Source organism: Hyperolius riggenbachi, chromosome 1 (genome assembly GCF_040937935.1).
Source record: "Hyperolius riggenbachi isolate aHypRig1 chromosome 1, aHypRig1.pri, whole genome shotgun sequence".
Taxonomy (NCBI): domain Eukaryota; kingdom Metazoa; phylum Chordata; class Amphibia; order Anura; family Hyperoliidae; genus Hyperolius; species Hyperolius riggenbachi.
Window position 1 is genome coordinate 547067607 of NC_090646.1, and position 26065 is coordinate 547093671.

The 26065-nt window shown below is 42.0% G+C and overlaps 1 protein-coding gene across 4 annotated transcripts in view; it reads right to left on the reverse strand.

The window, feature by feature from the left end:
• Nucleotides 1-26065, reverse strand: part of COMMD10 (COMM domain containing 10) — a 528807-nt gene that overhangs the window by 443321 nt on the left and 59421 nt on the right. For all 4 annotated transcript variants that reach the window (XM_068247179.1, XM_068247168.1, XM_068247185.1 and 1 more), the window contains exon 5: nt 3442-3552. In XM_068247179.1, the coding sequence (XP_068103280.1) occupies nt 3442-3552 (111 nt within the window). The remainder of the gene's footprint in view (nt 1-3441; nt 3553-26065) is intronic.

A 26065-nucleotide genomic window follows, 5' to 3' on the forward strand; every position in this document is an offset into this window, starting at 1 on the left:
TTTGTGATATTGACAGATAAGTCATCTATAAATTCACATGGCATATAAAGTACTAACTGATCTGGCAATTATGCCTGTGTGGACTGTTGCATGTGTGACTAGAGGCGTGATATTACAAGGGCTATAGCAAAAGCATATATCCATAAAAATGGTGTTGCTCTTGTCCAGCTTAGAAAATACAGAGGAACACAAAAGTAGAAATAAATAATGATGATGTTATTCAGTCCTGGGCAGTGATTAATCTGCTCTCCACTAGTCTTTTATTTATTGAGTTCTGAGCATTAATGCCATCAACATTTACTAGAGTATGCTGTACAATTAGTACAGTCATATGACTGATATTGTATTTGTTTTCCCTCTGCAAGCACCTGCAGCTCAAAAGGATCTTCAAGATTAATGCTAACAACTTATTCTCCAAGCGAAACAGTGACCCTGCTTTAGTCAGATAATAATTAAAGGATGTGTTTGAAACAACAGTTGAAAATATGTTAAGCAAAGTATGACTGATGATTTAATGCAGGCTGCTCAGCTTGCCTTGTGCCAAGAGACTCCATATTGTTACAATTTGCAGAGCGGCTGTATGTATGGATAATGAAGATCTTTCTTCCGCTCCCCGGTGACTAACATAAATTACTATACCTCCACCAGCACTAGAAACATCAACTACAGAATATAAAAAAGGCATTTGCCGTAAAAAAATACGAGACTCAAAGATTAAGATTTCTCTTTCGCTCAAAGAAATAATAGACTCGCTCGAGGCCAATTTACAAAAACTTTAGGAAGGTAAAGGAGATTAAGGCTCATGTGTTCTCTTTTTGTTTTGTGTCAAATACAGGACTTTTCCCAGATTCATGACAGCGAAATAACAGCACTATGGGGAACTGTACATGAGCGTCTCCATATGGATGCATATAAATAAGGGAACACTTAGTAAAAGCTGAACTCCAGGTGAATTCAAAACTAAGAAATACCAGTACACTAGACTTGTACCAAACATGTATGTTAAATGCGTGTACAGACCTCATGAGTGCAAATAAGAACTTGGCTCTTATCTCTTTATTTTTTGGAGCTCTGTAAAGCCTTGTATACATGACTGTCAGCAGAGAAGGATCAGGACTCGATCCCTCATTGCTAGCCTAGGTTAGTTCTGTTGCAATCCGGGGGGGGGGGGGGGGGGGGACGACGCATGAGGAGCATCTGGATGGGCAGGTGAGTGTAGAGAACAATGCTTGCAGCCAGTGCTCTGCCGAGTTGATCTGCCAGGATGATCGCTGAACGAGGCCCCGAGAGAGGTTGGGGGCCGCAGTGCACATGCTAGATTCTCACTAGAGGTGATCTCGACCAGCTGCCGTGGCCGAGGACCATATAGTGCAGGATTGGAAAAACTTTTGGATTTGTGGGCAATAAAGGGTTCTTATATTTGACAAAGGGGCCAGACCAGTACAGGTAGCCAATGTTCCTCCCCCCCCAATGCAGATAGCCAAATGCACCCCTTGTCTTAGTTCAGCCACCAGTTCAGGTAACCGATGAGCCTACCCTTAGTATCGGTATCCAGGTGTGTCCCCAGTATTACACGGCTGCCCTCCCTAGTTTAGGTCACCAAGTGTGCCTCTCCCTTCCTCTCTATGCAGGATTGTGAGTGGAGCATAAATTAAGTTACCCAATCACTCTCTGCGTCCCCCAACGATTTCCCTTCAGCCACATGTAAAGCGTCCTCTCTATGGCCACAGCATGTCACTTTTCATGTGACCTGCTAAGTACTAGCAGTGGGTCACATGACACCACTGTAGCCATAGAGAAGGGATGCTGGATGCGTGGCTGAAGGGAATACAGCCATGGCAGCTGAGAGCGGATGAGTAACTTCACTTGTGCTCCACTCGGAATTCTGCATAGAGAGGAAGGGAGAAGAGAAGAGTGAGGCAGGGAGGCTGTCTGAATCTGCCCCTGCATTTGTGGGCTGGATTAAAGAACTAAACAGGCTGGGTACAGCCAGCAAGCCATGCTGTGCTCATGACTGGTCTAGTGTGTTCAAGGTTTAAGTCTTTAAACTCACTAACTGGTGTACATGACCACAGGAAGAGCACTCCTATATAAGAACAGCAGCTAATGTTTCCCTGAAATATTTATCCAGTTTCCAAATGTCCTTTTTACAGCATTGTGATATAAGGAATATGATAGATAGCAATGAGCAACAAAAATACATTTAAAGGAGTCAGCAGCAAATACAGAAACTAAGAGGTGGCAATGACCGTCTGTATGGGACAGTACTTCTGCACCATCAAAAGGACAGCAGCAAATACTGTACTGAAATTGTGCAGTTACGATAACAATTAAGAAACAGGTGATATATTCACTAAATCGATGTAACATCGATTTGCATGGTAAGCGCAAGTACATTTTACCAGCCATTGGTTGACTGGCGTTATACACACACACACACACACACACACACACACACACACACACACACACACACACACACACACACAACGCATATGTTGCTTTTATGACACAACTTACTTTTTTGTATAACGCAGGTTACAAAAAAAAAATATATATAATAATTTTCTGGAATATCCCACGCGGTTTAAAGGTGCGGTTGATAAATGTATCTAAACATGTGACCCTCTGAAATTATGATAGACAATTAAATGGTAAATAATCTCTCTTTGAACATTGTTGTAAAAATAACTTTTGCCATACACAAATCAGATGCCTTCAGAGATATAGCAAATGTATTGTTTGTTAATCTATGTGGAGGGGTTATAAAGTGAGTTTTAAAATCAGCTGTAGCACTGGACACGAGTGTCTGCAGACCTACCGCGCCTCTACTTACCGTATGTTATATAAGCTTCAGTGGCATAAACATTACACACAGTGCTCCAACAAATACACATCATCATGTACTATATATATATATATATATATATATATATATATATATATATATATATATATATATATATATATATATATATATATATATATATATATATATCTTTATGCCACATGCTTTTGGAGATTAAAGAGTCATTAAACGATGGCAGATAAATGATTTTCACTGAGACAAAAGCATGAAATCCAACTTGGCATGTGTGTAATATGGCGTAAAGGCAATCTTACTCCCTTGACGCTCATGGGGTACCAATAGGACCAGAGGGTCGCACAATCCCCTCCCTTGCTTTGTGCCAAGACCTCAGAATGCAATATTCAAGCGTAGAACGACCCAACTGGCAACTCCTAAAATGAATTGTTTATGTTAGAGAATGTCGTTGCTAACAAACAACATACTAACTCAGCATCTTGTGAATGAGTTTATTAACCTCTTCTGTCAGAAGGAAAGTGGAAGGGTTAATACTGCATTTTTCAGATAAAGACCTGATTTCACAAGTCACCCTGAGGAGAGAATGGAAGTGCTCATCAGCAGATGTGTCTGCCTACCTTTGTGTCTTCAGTGCTAACTCCAAGTTCTAGCACAGCCTGGGGAGATTTCATTTTTGCTTGGGTGGATTGAGCCATCTGGAGGTTGAGCTGCCAGGCAGTTGTCTCCAGCTAGACAACAAAACACAAAAAAAGCAATAGTTTCTTATTCTATGGGCTTCCGAGCTCACACAGACAAACTTAAGCAGCAGTTTTGGCAAACTGAGGATATAATTATGAAGCATCTCCTTTTTGTGCCATCTGTGTCAGTATTCTTGGCAATCAGTTTCAGCACATTACCTAAATGAGTGAGGTGAGCATTGTGGATAGGACAGGAAAATGGCAAGAAACAGCACACATAACAAACGAGCAGTCAATAGCAATGTGTGGGAGTATATACACAGATACCTGCATTATGGAAGTCATACACTAACTGAATGTGGCCCTGATGCACATATCACTTATCCTGAGTTCTCACTTCTTATCTTTATGTGGTCTTGTAACAACTTCCCAGCAGTCAACATACAAAAATGACAATACAAATAGTAAAAATAAAGCTAGAAAGTAGTATCATTTTGATCATCATGTTACCGTACATTTGTCACTGTAATTATTATGTCTAACCTTTGTGTACCGTAAAAAACCGGGACACCGAGTGCCCGATACAGTGCAGTGAGTACTGGTAATGTTGAAATATATAGAGTAACAAAGTAACACTCACAAACACGGGTCACCTCAAAGGTAACCACTGTAGAGGCAGGAGATTAGACCTGTCCCCACTCAGGATTAAGAAGTCGCTCTCCCTGTTTGCTTTTTACAAATTTTGTGTACAGCAGAATCTCTTTATAGTAAACTCCAAAGGACTGGGAAAAGTAGTTTACTATATTAGAATTTGTCAAACAGTATATTTATACAGACACAGTTGCTTGGACCTGAGAACTGAGTTCACTATATCCAGAGGTTTACTATATTAGCATTTACTAGAACGACATTCTACTGTATTGTGTACCAATGTTGATATTTTGTGTATACCATTGTCTGTATTGCTGTATTATGTACCCCATGTTTGTTTCTTACTCTGTACAGAGCCCCATCATATGTTGGTACATTATAAATCAATAATAATACTATATCAACCTTTACTTAGTTCAGAAAGACTTATTTTGAACACTTTGACTCTTGCCGTGTGCTGAAAAATTGTAAGAGAAGTAGAGAAACCATTAATAAACAATAAATCATGACACGTGTTAATTATGACTGGATGTATAGGAAGTATAGATTAGTTACTGCTCCCAGTAGGTCAGGGTCTTGCTAGTAATAGTGTTGTCTGTTTATCCATAGATGTCTGTATGTACTGTACATGTGTGACTGGTTATGGAGTTCACAATTATATGAATCAAACATGCAAGTTTACGCAGGATGCTGAGTTCTGCCTGCAAAGCAAATATCCCATCAACAGATTTCAGTTTACTATTTTTTACATAAGCGAGGTGATTAGTTGTACTTGATTGCAATGGGAATGCCATACAACTTGCAAATATGCAGATTGCAATAATTTCTTGAATTATCTGACAGCATAGGCCCAGTAATGATGTACTGTATTCAATACCTTGGCAATGATATTTCTGGATTCTGCATCACTAGAACCTAATCCATCAATAGTAACTGATACATTAATGTTTGAACCTTACTTTTTCCAGCTTAGTTAAAGAAAAAAACAGCTAACAGCAAGAGGGAGAGGAGCACTGCGGCAGAATCAGGTGAGAGCTTGAAGTGACAGTGCAGTGCAGTGTAGTATGTAGTGTTATGTAGTGTAGCTTGCTGGTGGTGCAGTAGGGATTAGTGTAAGGTAGTCTAGTGTGCAATGTAGTATAGCTTAGCTGGTGGGGCAGTAGGGATTAGTGTAATGTAGTGTAGTGTGTAGTTTAGTATAACTTAGTTAGCTGGTTGAGCAGCAGGGGTTAACGTAGTGCAGAGTAGCTTAGCTGGTGTTGCAGTATGGGTTAGTGTACTGCAGTGTTTAGTGTAGTGTATAGGGTTTAGTGTAATGTAATAAATAGTGTAGAGTAGTGCAGTGTAGCTTGCTGCTGGGGCAGCAGGGGTTAAAGTAATGTAGTGTAGTATAGCTTAGCTGGTGGGGCAGTAGGGGTTAGCGTAATGTTGTGTAGTATAACTTAGTTTAGCTGATGTGGCAGCAGGGGTTAGTGTAGTGCAGCTGGTGTGGCAGCAATGGTTAGTGTACTGCAGTGTAGCTTAGCTGTTGGGGTAGCAGAGTTTAGTTCAATGTAATGTATGATGTAGTGCAGCGTAGCTTAGCTGGTGGGGCAGCAGGGTTTAGTTTAATGTAATGTATAGTGGAGTGTAGCTTAGCTGGTGGGGCAGCAGGGGTTAGTGTAGTGTAGCTGGGCATGTATCTTAGATAGAATAGCTTAGAGACAGCGGGAAGGGGGGGAGAGGGGGGGGGGGGACACTTAAAAAGTACTGAAAAGGTAAAAAAAAATAAAAAAATAAAATTAAAATTAAAGAAAAAATGATATACTTATTTTGAGTAATGTCTTGCTTGGTGGGAACTGTAAAGATATGTTATTGATAAGGTTTAAAAATATCTCCTTGGAGAAAACATATATAAAAAAAATGCCTTTTAAACCACCCACAAGTAAAATAATACTTGACAGTACTTTTTCACCTAGTGCTGAAAAGTTATTTTCAATAGTAGATTAAAAATAATCTCCTAGGGGAAAATTTAGGAGGAAAACAAAATAATCGAATTAGGGCCAATGAGTTCTTACCAGATCATTTTTAATAAAAGTAGAATTTAGGGAGAAGTGCAGCGCCAAGAAAACCCAACACTACAACCTATTATGCTGATCAGTCCTCTGCATCGTATCCATGCCTCCACTAGCCAGCCAAACATGAAGAAGTAGTGTATGTCTGTAACAGCCACACCTGTTCTAAGTGAAATTATAAGAGAGGAGTGCTCGTGTCCCATACCAACTGCCAGACATCGCTGTAGGATGGGGTGTCCAAACTTTTCAGGTCAAGGGTCATTTCTCTGTTCTTGAGAGTGCTAGGGGGCTGAACTAGGGAAATGAAACACTGCTGCTGGCATAGGGCGACTGCTCAGCAGCGGCTGTTAATGAAACTGGCATAAGTGGTGGCTGCTAATCAGTAGCTGCTACTGCTACAGTGGTGGTTGAAACCCTACAGGCAAGCAAAGGGGGAGGCAGTGCAGCGAAACAAACAGACTCCGGCCTGCAGGCCACATAGAATTAACAACTATAAAGAGCTTCGAGGACCCACTAGAAAAGGCTCGGCAGGCCTCATTTGGCCACCGGGACGGACTTTGGACATGCCTGCCATAGGAAATCAGAATAATGTGATAAGACGTTAAGGTATCAGAATGCTTAACAGAAGCTGAAGTTTGATATCATCACTTGGGGAGGTCTTGTTAGGAAATGAAGGATGTTTTGAGGGGAACAGCTGTATTTATGTAATGGGTGGGGGAGCAGTTGAGAGAATGAAAAATAAGGAACTCCCAGCCATCAGCTTTAATACAAAACTAAATAAAAAGTACGAAATGTACACATTCCCAATTGCTATTTCAACTATTCTACAGCCAAACAAGACAGAGTGGTGTTTCACAAGCACATGTAACATTTAGGGTTAGAATCTTTTACAAGGAACTCAAACAATGCATTAAATTACATTTAGGGGAAAGGTCTGCAGTGCAAACATCAACTCAACAAGTAAACGTTACAAGAGTAAGAGGAGTTATTCTGCATTCTTCCAAAGCGAGGATAGTGTGAGAAGTAACAAGATAGACAGTGAGAAGTAACCAGTGACAAGTGGGAAGGTCATTGATTGACAAGTAGACAGAAAATGACAGAATGAACCCTTGTTTTCTCTCATTAATAACTATAGAATACAATGGCAGCTATTTCTAAGGAGATGAGCCTGAAGCACCTTAGTTATGCCTATATGTCTCCTGATGCACAACAGGCAAAATAAAGACAGATGAGAACCAAATAAACATAGTAAAAGAGTGTCGGCTATAGTTTCAGTCGTAATGGTATATTCTACATGCTTCTAAGCACATAACTGACTGTTTTGTAATCACTAACTGCTTAACCAAACCTCTGATGAAAGGAGAACAAACCTCTTGTGAAAACAAAATCCACTCAAGTATTCAATTATACCTCTGCCTTCTTAGAACGCATTACACAGCTGTCTAGAGGCCTTTTAAAGTGGTATGAAACTCAAATCTAGTCTATAGTCTAAAGCAGTGATCCTCAAACTAAGGCCCACGGACCGAATGCGGCCCCCTGAGGCTTTTTTACCGGCTCTCCAAACACAAAATGTATTACTTATAGACCTGGTCAGCTACATCTTCAAATATTGGTTGTCTACATATAGCAGTGCTGGCACCACCCATCCACATGGAAGCCAGAAAGCAGTAATTTTGCTGGTTTCCAATCAAATTCCACATCATGTGACACTGCTGTCCAATTGGACTGCAGGTTGTCACCTGGATATGCTTCACTGTCTGGCCCGCAAAGACATTTTATGTATACTCCGGCCCCCCAGCAGTCTGAAGTAAGTTGACCCGGCCCTCAACCCAAAACGTTTGGGGACCCCTGGTCTAAACCATCTAACAGCATAAAATCTATAGCAGAAAAAAATATATACATACTGTACACATGATTTCTAAGCTACCACAAGTGTTAATACTCACTCAGAAGCTAATTGATATTATTGGCAGTGCTCTACAAAAGTGATCAGAATGACTTGAGCCATACTAATGATGGGAACAAACAATGAGTTTTTTCTGCAGATAGATGGCTCAATAGATAATTTCCGGCAAGTCCAATCTGATTTTCGATAATTTTTCTGGTCGATTTGTATAGAAGTGATCAGAAAATCAATCATTAAAACGATCGAAATCAGATCGGACCTGTCGGAAATTATTTATTGAGCCATCTACCTGCCGAAAAAAAAAAACTCATTGTGTATTCCCAGCATAAGATGTGTAAACAATGCAGAATAGTTTCTGCTGTATCCAGGTGGGGAGCAGAACCCTTTCTCTACTTTGTTTGCACAGCAATCTGATAATTTGTTCTATTGTCTGCAATGTTATCCATTAAGGTGGCCATACATTTATAGATTTACAGCAGATTCAACCTTTAGATTTCTGTCAGATGCCTGTCAAGTCAAATCTGACAGGAATCTGATGTGTGCCACACACTAGGAACAGATTTGCAATAGATTTCATTCTGAAATCTATTGGAAATCGATCTAAATCGATCTAAATGCATTATTGGACCATTAGATCTAATGCTAGTCTATGGGCCATCGATCTACTGCCAACAGCAGATCGACCTAGATTTTCCATCCTGTCAGATAGATCAAATCGATGGAAATCAGCCACAAATCAACCGACAACCAATTTTCCGATCGACCAATCGATTTGATCAAATCGAAGACTGAAATCGACCAGTGTATGGGCCCCTTTAGCTTCAGAGAAGTGGAAATATGTCAATAAATGACATACAGTAATATGTTTCAAAGCAAAAATGTATTTTGAGTTTCAGATCACTTTAAACCTGCATGCAAATGACTATTTTACACCTAATATGGGTGCCAATGAGAGATTTCTGCATTACAGAATCTGCCAATGGTGGTTATGAGACCTGTTTCCTTATCCTGGGAACACACAATGCAATTTCCCATCCGAATGACAGGTAATCTGACAGGACATTATATTCTGTGCACATATCCAAACTGCTCCCGATTAATAAAGGGATCGATTTTCCAATGATAACGTCACAAAATCAATCCATTTATCGATCAGAAATCGGACAGGTCGGAAATAATCGTCTGACTACCGTCGATCAGACAAGAAGTTGCATGGTGTAATCCCAGCGTTAATCAAAAGACAATGAAGATAGACTCATGTGAATATTTATTTACTTTTAAACAATAGCCGTCATCTAGTAGTCCTGCTGATCTCTTTGACTGCAGCAGTGTCTGAATCACACACTTGAAACAAGCATGCAGCTAATCCAGTCACACTTTAGTCAGATCCCCTGATTGGCATACTTGTTTAGGGCCTATGTCTAGAACAGGCATAGGCAAACTTGGCACTCCAGCTGTTAACCCCCTTGGCGGTACGCAGTTTCTGAGGCTGCGTCCGCCGGGAGGTTTTTTGGGCAAAACATTTTTTTTTAAACGCTTTAGCTAGCATTTCGCTAGCTAAGCGTATGTGAAAAGCTGCTCCGGTCCCCCCCATGCTAGCCGATCACGACCATACATACCTCGCCACGATCCCACAAAAAGCGCAGTTTCCCTATCGGCTTCCGGTGTTTCTATGGCGATGATCGGAGATGACGTCATGACGTCATCCATAGTCATGATCGCCGTCATTGTGAAGCTTGGAGCCGATTGGGCGGCTGCGCCGGTGAGGGAGCGCTGGGGGGTACGTATAACGGAAGGTATTGCGAGTGATCGCGGGGGACCGGAGCAACTTTATGCATACGCTTAGCTAGCGAACCGCTAGCTAAAGCGTATGCCACCATTTTTTTTTTAAAGTCCTGGGGCCATTTGATCCTCCGTGGCGGCTACCCTGTGTGTAGTACAGGGTTACCGCCAAGGAGGTTAAGGAACTACAAATCCAACACTGCATTTGCCTTTATGAGTCATGACTGTGGCTGTCAGACTCCTGCAATGCATTGTCGGACTTGTAGTTCCTCAACAGCTGGAGGGCCAAGTTTGCCCATGCCTGGTCTAGAAGAAGAAACTGATGATGATCAACAGGACAGCCGGGCAATTTTCATTGTTTAAAAGAAAATAAATATGTCAGTCTCCATATCCCTCTCACTTCAGGCTCCCTTTAACTAGGAGACATATTTCAGGAATCAGGAAGAGCAAACTCAAACTGGCAACCCCAACCAAGGCCCCATATAGACTGAACCTTTGCTGGACTGTTTATAACAAATACATGACCTCTCTCCCCCAACTTCTACAAAGCCAGGAGGTGGGACTAAAGCTTGCCCACTGTAGTATGTTGAACAAACTTGGAGACAGCACAGAAAAGGCTTCAACAATGAAAAGATGTATTGGCGCAAACAGAGGAACACAACATGTTTCAGGCATTGGGCTTCCTCAGGTGTAGTACGGTATGTGCTAAAGGAGAAGGTTTACCAGGAGTTTCATAAATCTGAGCAAAAAATGGACACAGCAGTCACACACTTTCAAATGCACCAATAAAAAAAAAGGAAGGCGAACAAAGAATAGGTGGAGGCTAACTGGATCTCACTGATTTAGAGTTACAGTAAAGTGTAAGAAAATCATAGTTATACATATATAATCAATGAGTTCCTGGATTTTGCAAACGCACCCTCTTTTCATCAACTTGTATACAGTTCAAATGCAATTTACCTGCAGAATGCTGTTGCTAGGAGGGAGGCTCACATCCTGTCTACAAGATAAATGGGTTCACCCCTAGGGTATGAGCTATGAACTGCATTGCTATTCAGAGCACAAGAAATCCGCAATTCAGGATTAATTTAAAATGAAGGAGTAAATAACAGAGACACTTTTGCGACTGGTCTACCTGTTACAACAGGTGAGTGCTGATTCCAAGCACATAATATGCCAACTTTTAATAGAATAGGGTTAAACAGCTAGTTTTCTATGGAGAAAAGTCTAGGAAACAATAGGACAACAGATATCTTCAATTAGCACTAGGATAGATATACAGATAGATAGCTTAAATACTGTAGGTAGATGGATAGATAGATAGATAGATAGATAGATAGATAGATAGATAGAGGCACACATGTAAAAAATGCGTGTGGATAAAAGGGCACTATGTAGTAGAATCTTGCTAAAATTAGGGATATTCTACTAAATATCCATAGTAGAATATCGGTATTATGCACCGATATTTTACTATTGTTAAACCTAACTCTACTCTCACAACCTCACTCTACTCTCACAAAGAACCCTCGCTTAACCCCAATACCCCCCTGGTGGTGCCTAACCCTACCCCCCCCCCCCCCCCCGGTGCCTAAACCTAACCGCCTGTGGTGGTGCCTAAACCTAACACCCCCCCAACCCACTGCCGCAAGGCCGCAATCTGTGGCCATGAAGGTAAATTTACAAAATGGCTTGCAGATACCTATATTGTGGCATTGCACGGTGGTGTAGTGGTTAGCGCTCTCGCCTTGCAAGCGCTGGGTCCCCGGTTCGAATCCCAGCCAGGTGAACATATGCAAGGAGTTTGTATGTTCTCCCTGTGTCTGTGTGGGTTTCCTCCAGGCACTCCAGTTTCCTCCCACATCCCAAAAACATACAGATAAGTTAATTGGCTTCCTCCCAAAATTGGCCCTAGACTATGCTACATGCACTACACGATACGTACATATGACTATGGTAGGGACTAGATTGTGAGCCCCTCTGAGGGACAGTTAGTGACAAGGCAATATATATATCTGTACAGCGCTGCGTAATATGTCGGCGCTATATAAATACTTAAAGGAATACTATCGATTCACATATTTTTTTCAATTGACACAGGAATTGTTTGGGAAGTGCTGCTAAGTACTGGTGTATACATTTTAGTAGCAATCTCTTTGTTTACTGTTAGCAAAATACATTCAAAGTTTACTGACGCCAAAACTGACGGCTGACTGAGCCATGAGGAGAGGGGAAATTCCCCTCACACTTGATCAGTTAACTCTATGTGTAGCTCTGTGTGTGACAGAGAGAGACAGGACACAGGAGCTGCAGCTGTTGGGAGCTCTGTTTCTGACTGAAGTGTCTGAAGAGAGCAGTGGAAATTTAACTAATTGTCACAGCTTTTTCATACTGTTTTTGCTTTCAGAGTTTGATATGTTTGATATTTGCTTTCTGTAGTCTGATATGCAACTCTGGCTGTGCATTGAAGCAGACACCCCTTCTGCAATTGATTTGTCCCAATATAGCTAAATCCTACCCTCAATAAATTACAGCGTTTGCCTCTGATATTTAACATGAAAAGTAGGAAAATGTTTACACAGCTACTTAGACATTATTTGTACACTGTCATTTTAGAACACTTGGGTATCGATAGCATTCCTTTAAATAAATAAACTAAAATAATTGCATAGCGGGCGCCCAAATTTAATTCCTAGCCACATATTGCAGATTTGTGGAAGCCGCGATTTGTGAAAAATAAGGTACAATTGGGCGCCCTGAGGTGCCCTGAGGTGCCCGATAACGCCAGCCGTCATGCGCCCAAATTTCCCCTAATGCTGCTAAATGTGGCATTCAAGATAGGTTCCTATGGCGGAGCAGTTTTTTCCTTAAAGAGGAACTGTCATGAAAATCTTAAAATTGAAAACGCATACAAATAAAAAGTATGTTTCTTCCGGAGTAAAATGAGCCATAAATTACTTTTCTCCTACGTTGCTGTCACTTACAGTAGGTAGTAGAAATCTGACATTACCGACAGATTTTGGACTAGCCCATCTTCTCATAGGGGGGTTCTCAGGGTTTTCTTTATTTTTAAAAGCTGTAAGTGAATGGCAGTTACTCCATCCAACTGCAAAAATAGTGTGCAGCGAGCAGGGAGGCTGGCCAGCATCTTTATATATACATACCCTGAAAAATCTCTATATAAAGAATAAAAAGGCCATGCTGAGAATCCCCTATGTAGGGATGGACTAGCTCAAAATCTGTTGGTAATGTCAGATTTCTACCACCTACTGTAAGTGACAGAAACATAGGAGAAAGGTAATTTATGGCTCATTTTACACAGGAAGAAATGTACTTCTTATTTGTATGTGTTTTAAATTTAAGATTTTCGCGACAGTTCCTCTTTAAGAGCTCCTGCGCCCTTTTTACCTGCTTGGATATATAGATACAGATGTATACACACACAGTACTGAGTAGATATGCTTGGAGGCCGAACACACTGCTTCCACCGAAGTCTCAAAAGCATTGACTTTGTCTTGTGTGCTTTGATATATGATAAAATGTTGTCTCTAATTGTTGAGGGGTTTTTAATTGGTGATCTCTTGCATGCAATGACAAACAGCTTGGAATAATATCCAATGGCATTGCATCAGTAAATGAGTGCAGATGGCCTTGCAGTCATTTGTGATATGCCTGAGATTCCTGTAATTACCATAGGTCTTTAACCAAGAATAATTTAACCATCACTATACGATTTAATGCTGTTAAATAACAAGGTTTTGACAAAAGCTTCTATTGCAAATCTGCAAGCCTTGAGCCACATCTTCGTATTCTCTACATAAGGTGCGGGATTCTTTATGCACCAGCCATTACCTGCTCAGATGTCATCGGCAACAACTGCACCTAATTGCTTTCTTGTCTGAACCTTGTTCTACAATACTCTGTATCGTGAACTTTTGGTGTGTGAGAAAGAGCAGCAAGATAACTGAATGGACTGTTTTGTAACGTGCCAAGCATAGAAGTGTAGCCTTGTGCATAGTCTATTATTCCCTTTACAGTATCTGGTCTATAATCATAAAAGATATTCGATGTGAAATTTTGTATTTGGCATCAAAGAAGTATCTTTTGTGCCACATTTTCTAAAGGCTCTTACCCACATGTTTTTTCCGATGGCTGGCAATTTTTCCATGAACTCGCAATTTGGGTACAAGCGTGCGATTAACCAAATGTTTTGCAACACACACCATTTACGACCATCACGGTGGAATGGATCTTTAAGATCCCTAATGCCTCCTGCGCAAAGTGCCATGATCCTTTGACCTTCCGTTCGCAGCCGCCGTGTGTTCCCGTGGATAGGAAGATGGATCAGGGGAATGCTGGTTAGTTGGGTGGCGTCACTGTGAGGTTCTCCAATCCATCTTCTGGCATCTTCAGGTGAGTGTTCAGCTAAAGGACTGGTTCAGGGGTCATTTTCTGCAGCGTTTCAGTGCTTTGATGATTACCAGCGATCAGCAAGGCGCTGTGACAATGCATCCCTATGGGACCATTCTCACTGCAGCATTGGCGATATGTATAAATCGCAAACGTGCTTTTGGCAGCATTTTGGGAGTGATTGCACTGTGATTTTGTCCCCTTACTGAGAACCACAAAGAGCAGCCACCCCCCTCAAAAAACAAATCGCAATTGCTGGGCATTCCAAGTGTACCCCAGCCCTAAGAATGTCACACATTTGCAATTTTCTCTACATAATATCTCCCCTATTTTCCAATGTGTACACAGCATCCTGGACTGCCACTTCTTGCACAAAGCCTAGATTTAGGGTCTTTGCACACTGAATTAATTGCAACAGACAACATAATTGCATCCCAACATGATGCAATGACATTTATATGGTACGGGGCGCAGGATAACGGGTCCAGTAATTCACAGCACGTGCAATTACCAGACAATGTGTGCGCTTACAGTGGCAGCAAAGCATATATTCATTCATGCAATGTGACTTTTCAGCAATTTGCATAATGTGAAAAGAGCCTGACAGTTCAGGTACAGCACATTTTTCTATGCTTTAGTCAATTCATTTTTTCAAAAACACTAAACTCTATTTTCAAGCCGTACAATGGCATGTTACAAAATAAAATTTAAATTATAAAAACAAAAATGAAAACTATCAGTGCTTAATCTAAGAAACTTGGAGTGCCAACACACTGAGAACACGTTGAGTGACACTTTCATCAAGCTATACAGTTTTAAGGTGGCCACTAACGGTCCAATTTCTAGCAAAAAATTGTTCGAGCGATCAGAAATTCTGATCGGATTGGTTTTAAATAATCTCCATTGGTGGACACAATCGATTATGAACGAGTGAAAAAAATGTCACCCGAATGAATTTTCGTTCCATCAAAATTTGGATTTTCTTGTTGGTTGTGATAGATAGGAAGTAAAGATTGGTTCGTTGATGATGTAGTGAACGCTTTATTTCAATATTTCACTTCCGAACAGAATTTCTGATCGCTCGAACGATTTTTCGCTAGAAATTGGACCGTTAGTGGCTTCCTTTAGCCATATTTTTACTGGGGAAGTCAAAATACAACAGTGCATGAAGTGACAAGTGTTTTTGCTGCTTTATAAATACCTGTAGCCACCGTCAAACAGCACTTTCTAATATTACTGAACATAGAAAGGCAGCGATACCTCAACGCCCACCTATTGATGGGCAGTTACACAAGAAGGTACAGACTTCTGAAAAACAACACATCTAATTACCGTTTTATAATCAGACCCGTATGTCTACGTGAAAAAGTCTTTTTTACTTGGCTGACCCAGAAAAATAATGAGGCCCCACATAGTATTGATCCACAGAGCAAAGAATGCTGTCCATGTAATGGTGCCCATACATGGTACAGTTTGTTCATTTTTTTTTTCCAATTAGATGGTGTTTTTGAGGTACCATACATGAACGTTCGATTAATTCAAAATTAGATTTTACCCATGAGGTAAATTATCAAATGTTTGATAAAGTGTTTGATAAAGCTTAGTGAATTGAGGCCAATGACTGTAAGCAGCCCAAGATCTTTTGTTTTATTGCACTGTACTGACATTTCTAAACCACAGTTTCTTTACCACGGAAAAACTTATGATAATGATATGGGAATGAATCTCAGAATAAAAAATAAGTTACATCAAATTCCATGTCTTCGTTTTATGCTCCGGTCAGTGGGTGGCTGGAGTCCTAATGGTTGCTAACCCTACTGACAATGATGATGGGGTGATAGCTGTTACTGTTATTTCCCCCCCCCCCTCTTAGATTGCAAGCCTTTGGCAGGGTCCTCCCCCTCCGCCCCCCCCCCCCCCCCCCCCGTAGTACATCCTTCTGGATCTTGCAATCCCACCAATGACACCCTTCCCATGGACTAACTCGGACTTGAATAGCTGGGTCTCCGTTAAATTGCATGATCATGCATCTTATGCTGCATACACACTTGAGATAAAAGTCTCTGGAAAAGGCAAGATCACAGACCAATTTTACCCCCTTCCATGTAGTATGAGAGCCATACCATCAGTCTTTTCTATGGAGCTGAACTCCCCATCAGATAAAATCTTTGCAAGATGCTGCACACAAAGATGCCCGTACACACTCAAAAGATCATTATCTGCAAAAGATCTCTTCCTGCAATAGATCCATTCCTGCAAAATGCATTCATAGTCTATGAGATCTGCAGATCCTCATACACACCTTGTTTAACAGACTTCATCTGCATATCTGGCAATCATCTGCAGATCTGAAAATTCATCCTGGTGGATCTGATCTGCAGATGATCTGCAGATGATTGCCTGTTAAACAAGGTGTGTATGGTGATCTGCAGATCTCAGACTATAAATGCATTTTGCAGGAATGGATCTATTGCAGGAAGAGATCTTTTGCAGATAATGATCTTTTGAGTGTGTACGGGCATCTTTGTGTGCAGCACCTTGCAAAGATTTTATCTGATGGGGAGTTCAGCTCCATAGAAAAGACTGTGAAGGTATGGCTCTCATACTACATGGAATGGGGTAAAATTGGTCTGTGATCTTGCCTTTTCCAGAGACTTTTATCTCAAGTGTGTATGCAGCATTACATGCTGTTTCAATGTATAACCTTGTGCTATGTTGTATAACCACGTTCTACCTCTCTGTCTGTCACCCCTTGTTTACACTGTATGTATCCCTATTTATTGTCCAGCACTGCATAATATGTTGGTGCTTTAAAAATATATGTTAATAAATAATAATATCAATTAAAGATGGCGTCTGTCATCTTCACCACCTTCTAAAAAAAAATGGTAGTTTTCTGCTTTGATCCTTGCTACTTGCAGTAAGAATATAGATGAGGCGCTGTGACTTTCCTCTGATTATCTTGATCAGCACTCTTGTCCCAGGGGAGTGACTCAGCAGGCATTAGATGTAGATGGTCATCACCACATCCAGGAAAACATAGCACTTTTAAGGTTAAGATAGCTCTCTAATGTAATGTGTACTTTTATCATTGTTATCAATACAGACTGAGGTGGCGTGACTAACAAATCAATGATCAGATCATTCCCAGACTCTTCCCAGAACAGACAATTGATATGTCAAGTGTGGCTGAAGTTACATCGCTCCCTCCGTTCTCTCTGTCAGTGTCATTTTCTAAATAATAATTCTCAGACGATAGGACTTCATTTTAGCTAGGTTGTGTACTTTTGATCTGCTTTATTATGCAAACAAATGCTATTAAATTGTTATGATTATATTACAGTATATAATTTTTATTGTATGTGTAGTATGGATAAGAAATAGAGCATTACTAGCAAAAAAAAGACTAATATTTTTATTTTCAGCTCTAGAGCTTTTTTTTCCGGTCATATTTGCAGTTTAGAAACCCCACTCTGTCTTTTAAGCTATAAAACAAAAGCAAAAATAATGACCCTTTGAACTTTCCAGCAGTAAAAACCTTACCTCAAACTATCTCTGACTGTTTCTTGTCTAAGTGCTTCAAAAACAGGACTGTACTCGACCCAGTAGGTCGAAGAGCTCAGAGAAGCTCTTTTGCATAGATAACAACTGAAGTTTCTTAACAATTTCTGCACTGGAAAACCATTTGAGACACTTTTCTTTGCTACTAATGTTCTATTTCTTAGCTGTACTACACATACAATTCATGATCTAATAAGTTTATTTTCGTTTCAGGTTTGCTTTAAGTCACACTGGTGCTTAATGAGACAGCAATAATTAATTTTAACAGGCTTGAGGAATGAGAAACCACATGGGATGGGATAATCCACTGGGGGTCTGTTATCATAAAATAAAATTTAGGGTGAGGAAAGATTTAAAGAGACTCTGTAACAAATTTTTCAGCCTTAGTTCTTCTATCCTATAAGTTCCTATGCCTGTTCTAATGTGCTCTGGCTTACTGCAGCCTTTCCTAATTGCACGGTCTCTGTAATAAATCTTATCTCCACTCCTCTGTCGTGTCTGTCGGGCTAAGGCTTGAATGTGTGGAATGTGCAGGGCTGCTTGTGATTGGATAGAAGCGATACACACCCTCTGCATGCCCCCTGCACACTCTGTATGACTCACACACTCTGTTTATGTCAGCCTATCACAAGCTGGTTAGTTTGTTTGTAAACACTGCCTAAAACTGTTAATTACAAGCCAGGGTTGCAGCAGAGAGTGGCAGAAACAGCACAGAGGGGCACAGGAGAAAATAAGGAATAGAATGGTATGCTTTTTAGTGTAAGAATATTAGAGTACAGATTCTCTTTAAAAATGGGCAAACAATGACTAAATGATTTATAAGTGGATATTGTAAAAAAATTAACAATTATATCCATTACAGTATTTTGCACCAATTCTGTATTTTGTACAGTGGTGTATACATTTGTTGTATTATTTTGTACCCCATGTTTGTTTCTTACTTTGTACAGCACCACGGAATATGTTTGCACTTTATAAATCAATAATAATAATAATAATTTTCACTACAGCTCTTTTAAGTTATTTTGAAATATATATTTAGTACTTTTTTGCATATACAATAGTAAGTGAAAATGTAATATGCAAAGAATCAATACAGAAAGTGAATTGAACCAGGCTCCTACTCTGGTCACTTGTTTGCGACTCTAATGCTAGGTACACACTATGAGATTTTCTGGCAGATTTACTGTCAGATCGATTACTTACAACATGTAATCGATTTTCCGATCATTTTCCGAGCGATTTCTGACTACATTCCATTCACTCCTATTGGAAATCGATTGGAATCGATCGGAAATCAATCATAAATCAGATCGGACATGTTGGAAATAATAGAGCTGACAGTAAATCTGCAAGAAAATCTCATTGTGTGTACCAGGCATAAGGCATATAACCCAATTTGCTTAAAGTGTACCTGAGATCAAACACACATGGATTTATCCTTGCCTAGAGCTTCCCTCTGCATCTGTCCGGGTCCCGTCCATTCCTCATCACTGGGAGCGTTCTGCGCCTGCAGTCACAAGCTTTAAAGGGACGCTGAGCGCTACATAAAAATGAAATTTGGACTTACCTGGGGCTTTCTCCAGTCCCCCATAGCCCGCAAGGTCCCCGGGCGGCCTCCTGGTCCCTTTCGTGGTCCTGGTCCTGGCTCTGGTAATCCAGCGACCTTGGCTGAGGTCACCCGTGCATGCTCCCGCTGCGCACACTGTGCGCCATCACGCTGGCTGGTGTAAGAGTCCTACGCATGCGTCGTTCAGTCTTAGAGAGCTGCACATGTGCAGAACTTTTACGGCCACTGGCATGATGACGCACAGTGCAACTTGATGATAATGCATCAAGTGATGACGCAAGGGCGACTTCAGCAGAAATCGCCGTATTACCGGAGCCGGGACCCAGACCACAGAAGGGACCAGGATGAAGCCTGGGGGCTTTGTGGGCTATGGTGGGCTGGAGGAAGCCCCAGGGACATTCAAATTGTGTTTTTACATAGCACTAAGGGTCCCTTTAAGTAACTATGCAGGTGCACAATGCTTCCGGGCATAGAAGCACAACAAAAGAGGCCATACATGTCCCTGACTACCAGGGCTGAGAGCGGGAGAATGGAGCAGCCCTGCAGGACACAGAAGGAGCCCATGGACTACAGGGGGCTGGAGGAAGCCAAAGGTAAGTATAAATCCTTGTGTGTTTGATCTTAGTATTACTTTAAAGAAGCCCTGTAATGACTCATAACAGAACATGCAGTATTTAGGATAGCAAATTTCTTTGTTCATTATCCTGGTTTTAGTATTAAAAATGCTTCCTTCCTATAAAAATATATTGCTAGGCTTTGATAACATGGAGTCTTCTGCCCCAGAGCACTCTGGGAGATCGAAAGGGGAAAACAAAATTCTACAATGATGCACCTTGCCAGCCAAAAAGATGCCGCCACTGCTGATACATTTATTAATGTAAATCAGGTAAGGTACGATTTCACAATGGGCAAATACTAACTAAATAATTTATTAAAATGATAAAAATAATAAGCAAATGTATTCTTTAAGTTATTTTTTTTAGTAAAGTTCCTCTTAAACTACTATATTTTTGTGGAAAGACCTACAGATTTGTGTATGCACAAGTTTCAGTCTAAAGGGGAAAAAAAAAATCAATGCTGATGCAGATTCATATAAAATGAGAATGATATAGCTGCCTTTTCACAAAGAACAGTTCACCTTTTAAGCCATTTTTTATTTGTATTGTTAATTTATTGAGAATGTATTAAGATGTCAAATAAATGTGAGAGAAATTAGATAGATCAACCTTGATGAAACCTCCAGAAGAGGAAAAATGAAGCAATGCAATCATTATCAAACAAAATATATTACTGTCATTTGTTGCCAGATAAGAACACAGCTTAATGACCATCATCATAAAATAATTAATTTTACAAGACCAAAGAAAAAAAAGAAAGTCCATTAATCACCAGTTCAGCTTACAATCCCGCTACCTTCTGAGCTCTCAGTGATCCCCACATGACCCAAGGAAATGAATGATCAGAGGATTTATATGCCGTTCTTTGTACTTGCCCTTTTATCCTACATCTAAAAGGCAAATAAATGATTTGGGCTAATGTACAAAAAAAAACAGGAGCAAAGAAACCTGTATAAATAGTAGAACAGATTTAAACATCGTCAAATAGACTATTTTTCATCCACTGGGGAAGTGAACTAAGGAATGTGGTCACTGTGAGTAACTGTGTCAGAGCTCTGCAGGGTGCTTAGACCCAGCTTTTTTTTAAGCAGGGTCCCAGTTGGAAACCTGGCTTAATAATAGAAAGTGTAACATATGACAGGAAAAAACTCTGCAATGTAAAAATTCAATATGTATTCAACTGAGGCCAGTATATATTCTGTGGGGCAGTGATATCAAAGGTTGACTGGCTGGATCAGTGAGTGAGTGAGCATTAGAGAAAGAGTAAGGCCGGTTTCACACTGCAAACTTACGGCAGCGATGCTGTGCGTCACGCCCGCCACACCGCCAGAAACATGGCTTCAGGGAACACCACATTAATAAGCGGTGTTCCCTGCCTGGCCAGCAGCCAAGCAGGAAGTGATGCGCGCAAAGTCCGGTGCGCGCAGAAAGTTGCATAGGGTTCCACTGTATGTGGAAGTGCACAGAAACGTATTGTAAAAATACACTTCTATACATGCGCCGCAATGTCTTTTTTTTTTTTTAAACGCATCGCCATAGACTAACATGACTTCCGGGCTGAAGCAGATTGCCAGAGATGCATAGTTCTGCACTAGCATTAGATTTGGGACTTCCGGCGCAGCGATCCACAATGTGGGAAGTATGAACTTCCCCATAGGGTTGCATTAGGCTGCGGTAGCAGTGCAGCAATTTAATGCACCGCCCCAGTGTGAAATGGCCTTAAGAGTGAGTTGCAACATTATGAAATATGGTTAAAGTAGACATAACCATAAGCGGCAGGCAACTAGAAATAGCAGTTGGCGACAAAGGTCCAATTCAGTAACAATCCAATGTACATGGGATCAGTGAAGAAAAAAAAACCTGGTTGTTTTCAGCATAACTTACAATGTAGCACCAGCAATTCAAAGTGAATTGCATATGGGCCACAATGTCCTGTCCATGGCCCCAGTGGAGAGAGGCACAATGTGATGTCCATGGCCCCAGTGGAGAGAGACACAATGGCATGTCCATGGCCCCAGCGGAGAGAGACACAATGTCCTGTCCATGGCCCCAGTGGAGATAGATACAATGTCATGTCATTGGCCCCAGTGGAGAGAGGCACAATGTGATGTCCATGGCCCCAGTGGAGAGAGACACAATGTCATGTCCATGGCCCCAGTGGAGAGAGACACAATGTCATGTCCATGGCCCCAGTGGAGAGAGACACAATGTCATGTCCATGGCCCCAGTGGAGAGAGACACAATGTCATGTCCATGGCCCCAGTGGAGAGAGACACAATGTCATGTCCATGGCCCCAGTGGAGAGAGACACAATGGCATGTCCATGGCCCCAGCGGAGAGAGACACAATGTCATGTCCATGGCCCCAGCGGAGAGAGACACAATGTCATGTCCATGGCCCCAGCGGAGAGAGACACAATGTCATGTCCATGGCCCCAGTGGAGAGAGACACAATGTCATGTCCATGGCCCCAGTGGAGAGAGACACAATGTCATGTCCATGGCCCCAGTGGAGAGAGACACAATGTGATGTCCATGGCCCCAGTGGAGAGAGACACAATGTCATGTCCATGGCCCCAGTGGAGATAGACACAATGGGCTTGATTCACAAAGCGGTGCAAACTGTTAGCACACTGGTGAAAAGCCCTTTATCACGCCTAAACTCAGTTTAGGTGTGATAAAAAATAACTTGTGCGAAATTTCCGCGCGCAAAGTTTAGTGCACATAAAGTTTTGCGCGCAAAGTTTAGTGCGCATAAAGTTTTGCGCGTGTAAAGTTTTGTGCACCCATTAAACCCTATGCAACTTTCTGCGCGCACCGGACTTTGCGCGCATAAAACTTTGCACGCAAAACTTTGCGCGCAAGTTTTATTCCTGAAAACGTTCCTAACCTACTAGTGCAAAGGTTATCACGCCTAAATTACTTTAGGCGTGCTAAGTAGGTTAGCACTGCTTTGTGAATCAAGCCCCATGTGATGTCCATGGCCCCAGTGGAGAGAGACAATGTCATGTCCATGGCCCCAGTGGAGAGAGACACAATGTCATGTCCATGGCCCCAGTGGAGAGAGACACAATGTCATGTCCATGGCCCCAGTGGAGAGAGACACAATGTCATGTCCATGGCCTCAGTGGAGAGAGACACAATGGCATGTCCATGGCCCCAGCGGAGAGAGACACAATGTCATGTCCATGGCCCCAGTGGAGAGAGACACAATGTCATGTCCATGGCCCCAGTGGAGAGAGACACAATGTCATGTCCATGGCCCCAGTGGAGAGAGACACAATGGCATGTCCATGGCCCCAGCGGAGAGAGACACAATGTCATGTCCATGGCCCCAGTGGAGAGAGACACAATGTCATGTCCATGGCCCCAGTGGAGAGAGACACAATGTCATGTCCATGGCCCCAGTGGAGAGAGACACAATGTGATGTCCATGGCCCCAGTGGAGAGAGACACAATGTCATGTCCATGGCCCCAGTGGAGAGAGACACAATGTGATGTCCATGGCCCCAGTGGAGAGAGACACAATGTGATGTCCATGGCCCCAGTGGAGAGAGACGCAATGTGATGTCCATGGCCCCAGTGGAGAGAGACACAATGTGATGTCCATGGCCCCAGTGGAGAGAGACACAATGGCATGTCCATGGTCCCAGTCGAGAGAGACACAATGGCATGTCCATGGCCCCAGTCGAGAGAGACACAATGGCATGTCCATGGCCCCAGTGGAGAGAGACAATGGCATGTCATTGGCCCCAGTGGAAGTAGTCACAATGTCATGTCATTGGCCCCAGTGGAGAGAGTCACAATGTCATGTCATTGGCCCCAGTGGAGATAGTCACAATGGCATGTCCATGGCCCCAGTGGAGAGAGACAATGGCATGTCATTGGCCCCAGTGGAAGTAGTCACAATGTCATGTCATTGGCCCCCAGTGGAGAGAGACACAACGTCATGTCTATGGCCCCAGTGGAGATAGTCACAATGTCATGTCCATGGCCCCAGTGGAGAGAGTCACAATGTCATGTCATTGGCCCCAGTGGAGAGAGTCACAATGTCATGTCATTGGCCCCAGTGGAGAGAGACACAATGTCATGTCATTGGCCCCAGTGGAGAGAGACACAATGTCATGTCATTGGCCCCAGTGGAGATAGTCACAATGTCATGTCCATGGCCCCAGTGGAGAGAGACACAATGTCATGTCCATGGCCCCAGTGGAGATAGTCACAATGTCATGTCCATGGCCCCAGTGGAGATAGTCACAATGTCATGTCCATGGCCCCAGTGGAGAGAGACACAATGTCATGTCCATGGCCCCAGTGGAGATAGTCACAATGTCATGTCCATGGCCCCAGTGGAGATAGTCACAATGTCATGTCCATGGCCCCAGTGGAGAGAGTCACAATGTCATGTCATTGGCCCCAGTGGAGAGAGTCACAATGTCATGTCATTGGCCCCAGTGGAGAGAGACACAATGTCATGTCATTGGCCCCAGTGGAGATAGTCACAATGTCATGTCCATGGCCCCAGTGGAGAGAGACACAATGTCATGTCCATGGCCCCAGTGGAGATAGTCACAATGTCATGTCATTGGCCCCAGTGGAGAGAGACACAACGTCATGTCAATGGCCCCAGTGGAGATAGATACAATGTCATGTCATTGGCCCCAGTGGAGATAGTCACAATGTCATGTCATTGGCCCCAGTGGAGAGAGACACAACGTCATGTCTATGGCCCCAGTGGAGATAGTCACAATGTCATGTCATTGGCCCCAGTGGAGAGAGACACAATGTCATGTCCATGGCCCCAGTGGAGAGAGACACAATGTCATGTCCATGGCCCCAGTGGAGATAGTCACAATGTCATGTCATTGGCCCCAGTGGAGAGAGACACAACGTCATGTCAATGGCCCCAGTGGAGATAGATACAATGTCATGTCATTGGCCCCAGTGGACAGAGACACAATGTCCATGGCACCAATGGACGTTGAACAATTACTTTCACAGGCGAAAATCAGCCAGGCATATTTAAAGATCATACAAAGTGCTTACACTTTCCTAAAATATTTGTATAATTTAGTATTTATATAGCGCCGGCATCTTCTACAGCGCTTTACACAGTGTACAGTCTTCTTATTAAATGTCCCTCGCAGGCGCATACAATTTAATTCCCACCATAGGCATATGTCCATTGTAATTAAGATATCACCCTGCTATCCACTACACCACCCCATAGTAGTGATAATAGAATGTGCTGGTCCTTCCCCTCTCCACAAAGCTGTTGCTGGTGAAACAAATAACTAGGCTTTTGGTGGGAAAGAACTTTGGGGTGTAGCATAGTACACTACACAAAAGGCTCAACCAGCAAACACAAGCTGCAGTGATTATCTCTGCAACCATGGAGTGATGGGGAAAGGAAAAAAAAAGTAGTTTCCATGGTCCCAGATGACAGATAAGTACCAAATGCCACCTATGAAGACCTAATGGACACTACAGCAGAGATGGATCTAAGAACAGACAACTTAGCTGGCTAAAAGGCTGATCCACATATGCACATTGCCAAGGACACATCTGTTGGTACCTCTCCACGAAACACGACCCCACAAGTCTCTCCCAAAATAGAAATATGACCAATGTAACGTGCATCACGATTGCTTGTTCTGCGTTTAACAAAATCAGCATTTCTTTGATACAACAGAATACTTCAAATGACACAAAAAAAAAATTGCATGGACAAAAATAATAGGGCCCCTTTAATCTTTCATAACAAACCCAGCAGAGAAAAATCATTGCAATAAACGTTTATCATGGTGTAGCTAACGTCTTAGAGCAGAGGGGACGTTTGACTATAAGTCCACTTTAAAGAGGAGCCGTCAGCCATACTAGCTCAGAAAAAAGCCACATACTGTATATAAGTAGATAAATACTTGCTCTACTTACATAAACGTATGTATTGCACTGTCCACATTTTTATTTTAGTGACTTTTCTATAGTAAAAAAAAGAGAAAATTCTACTTAGGA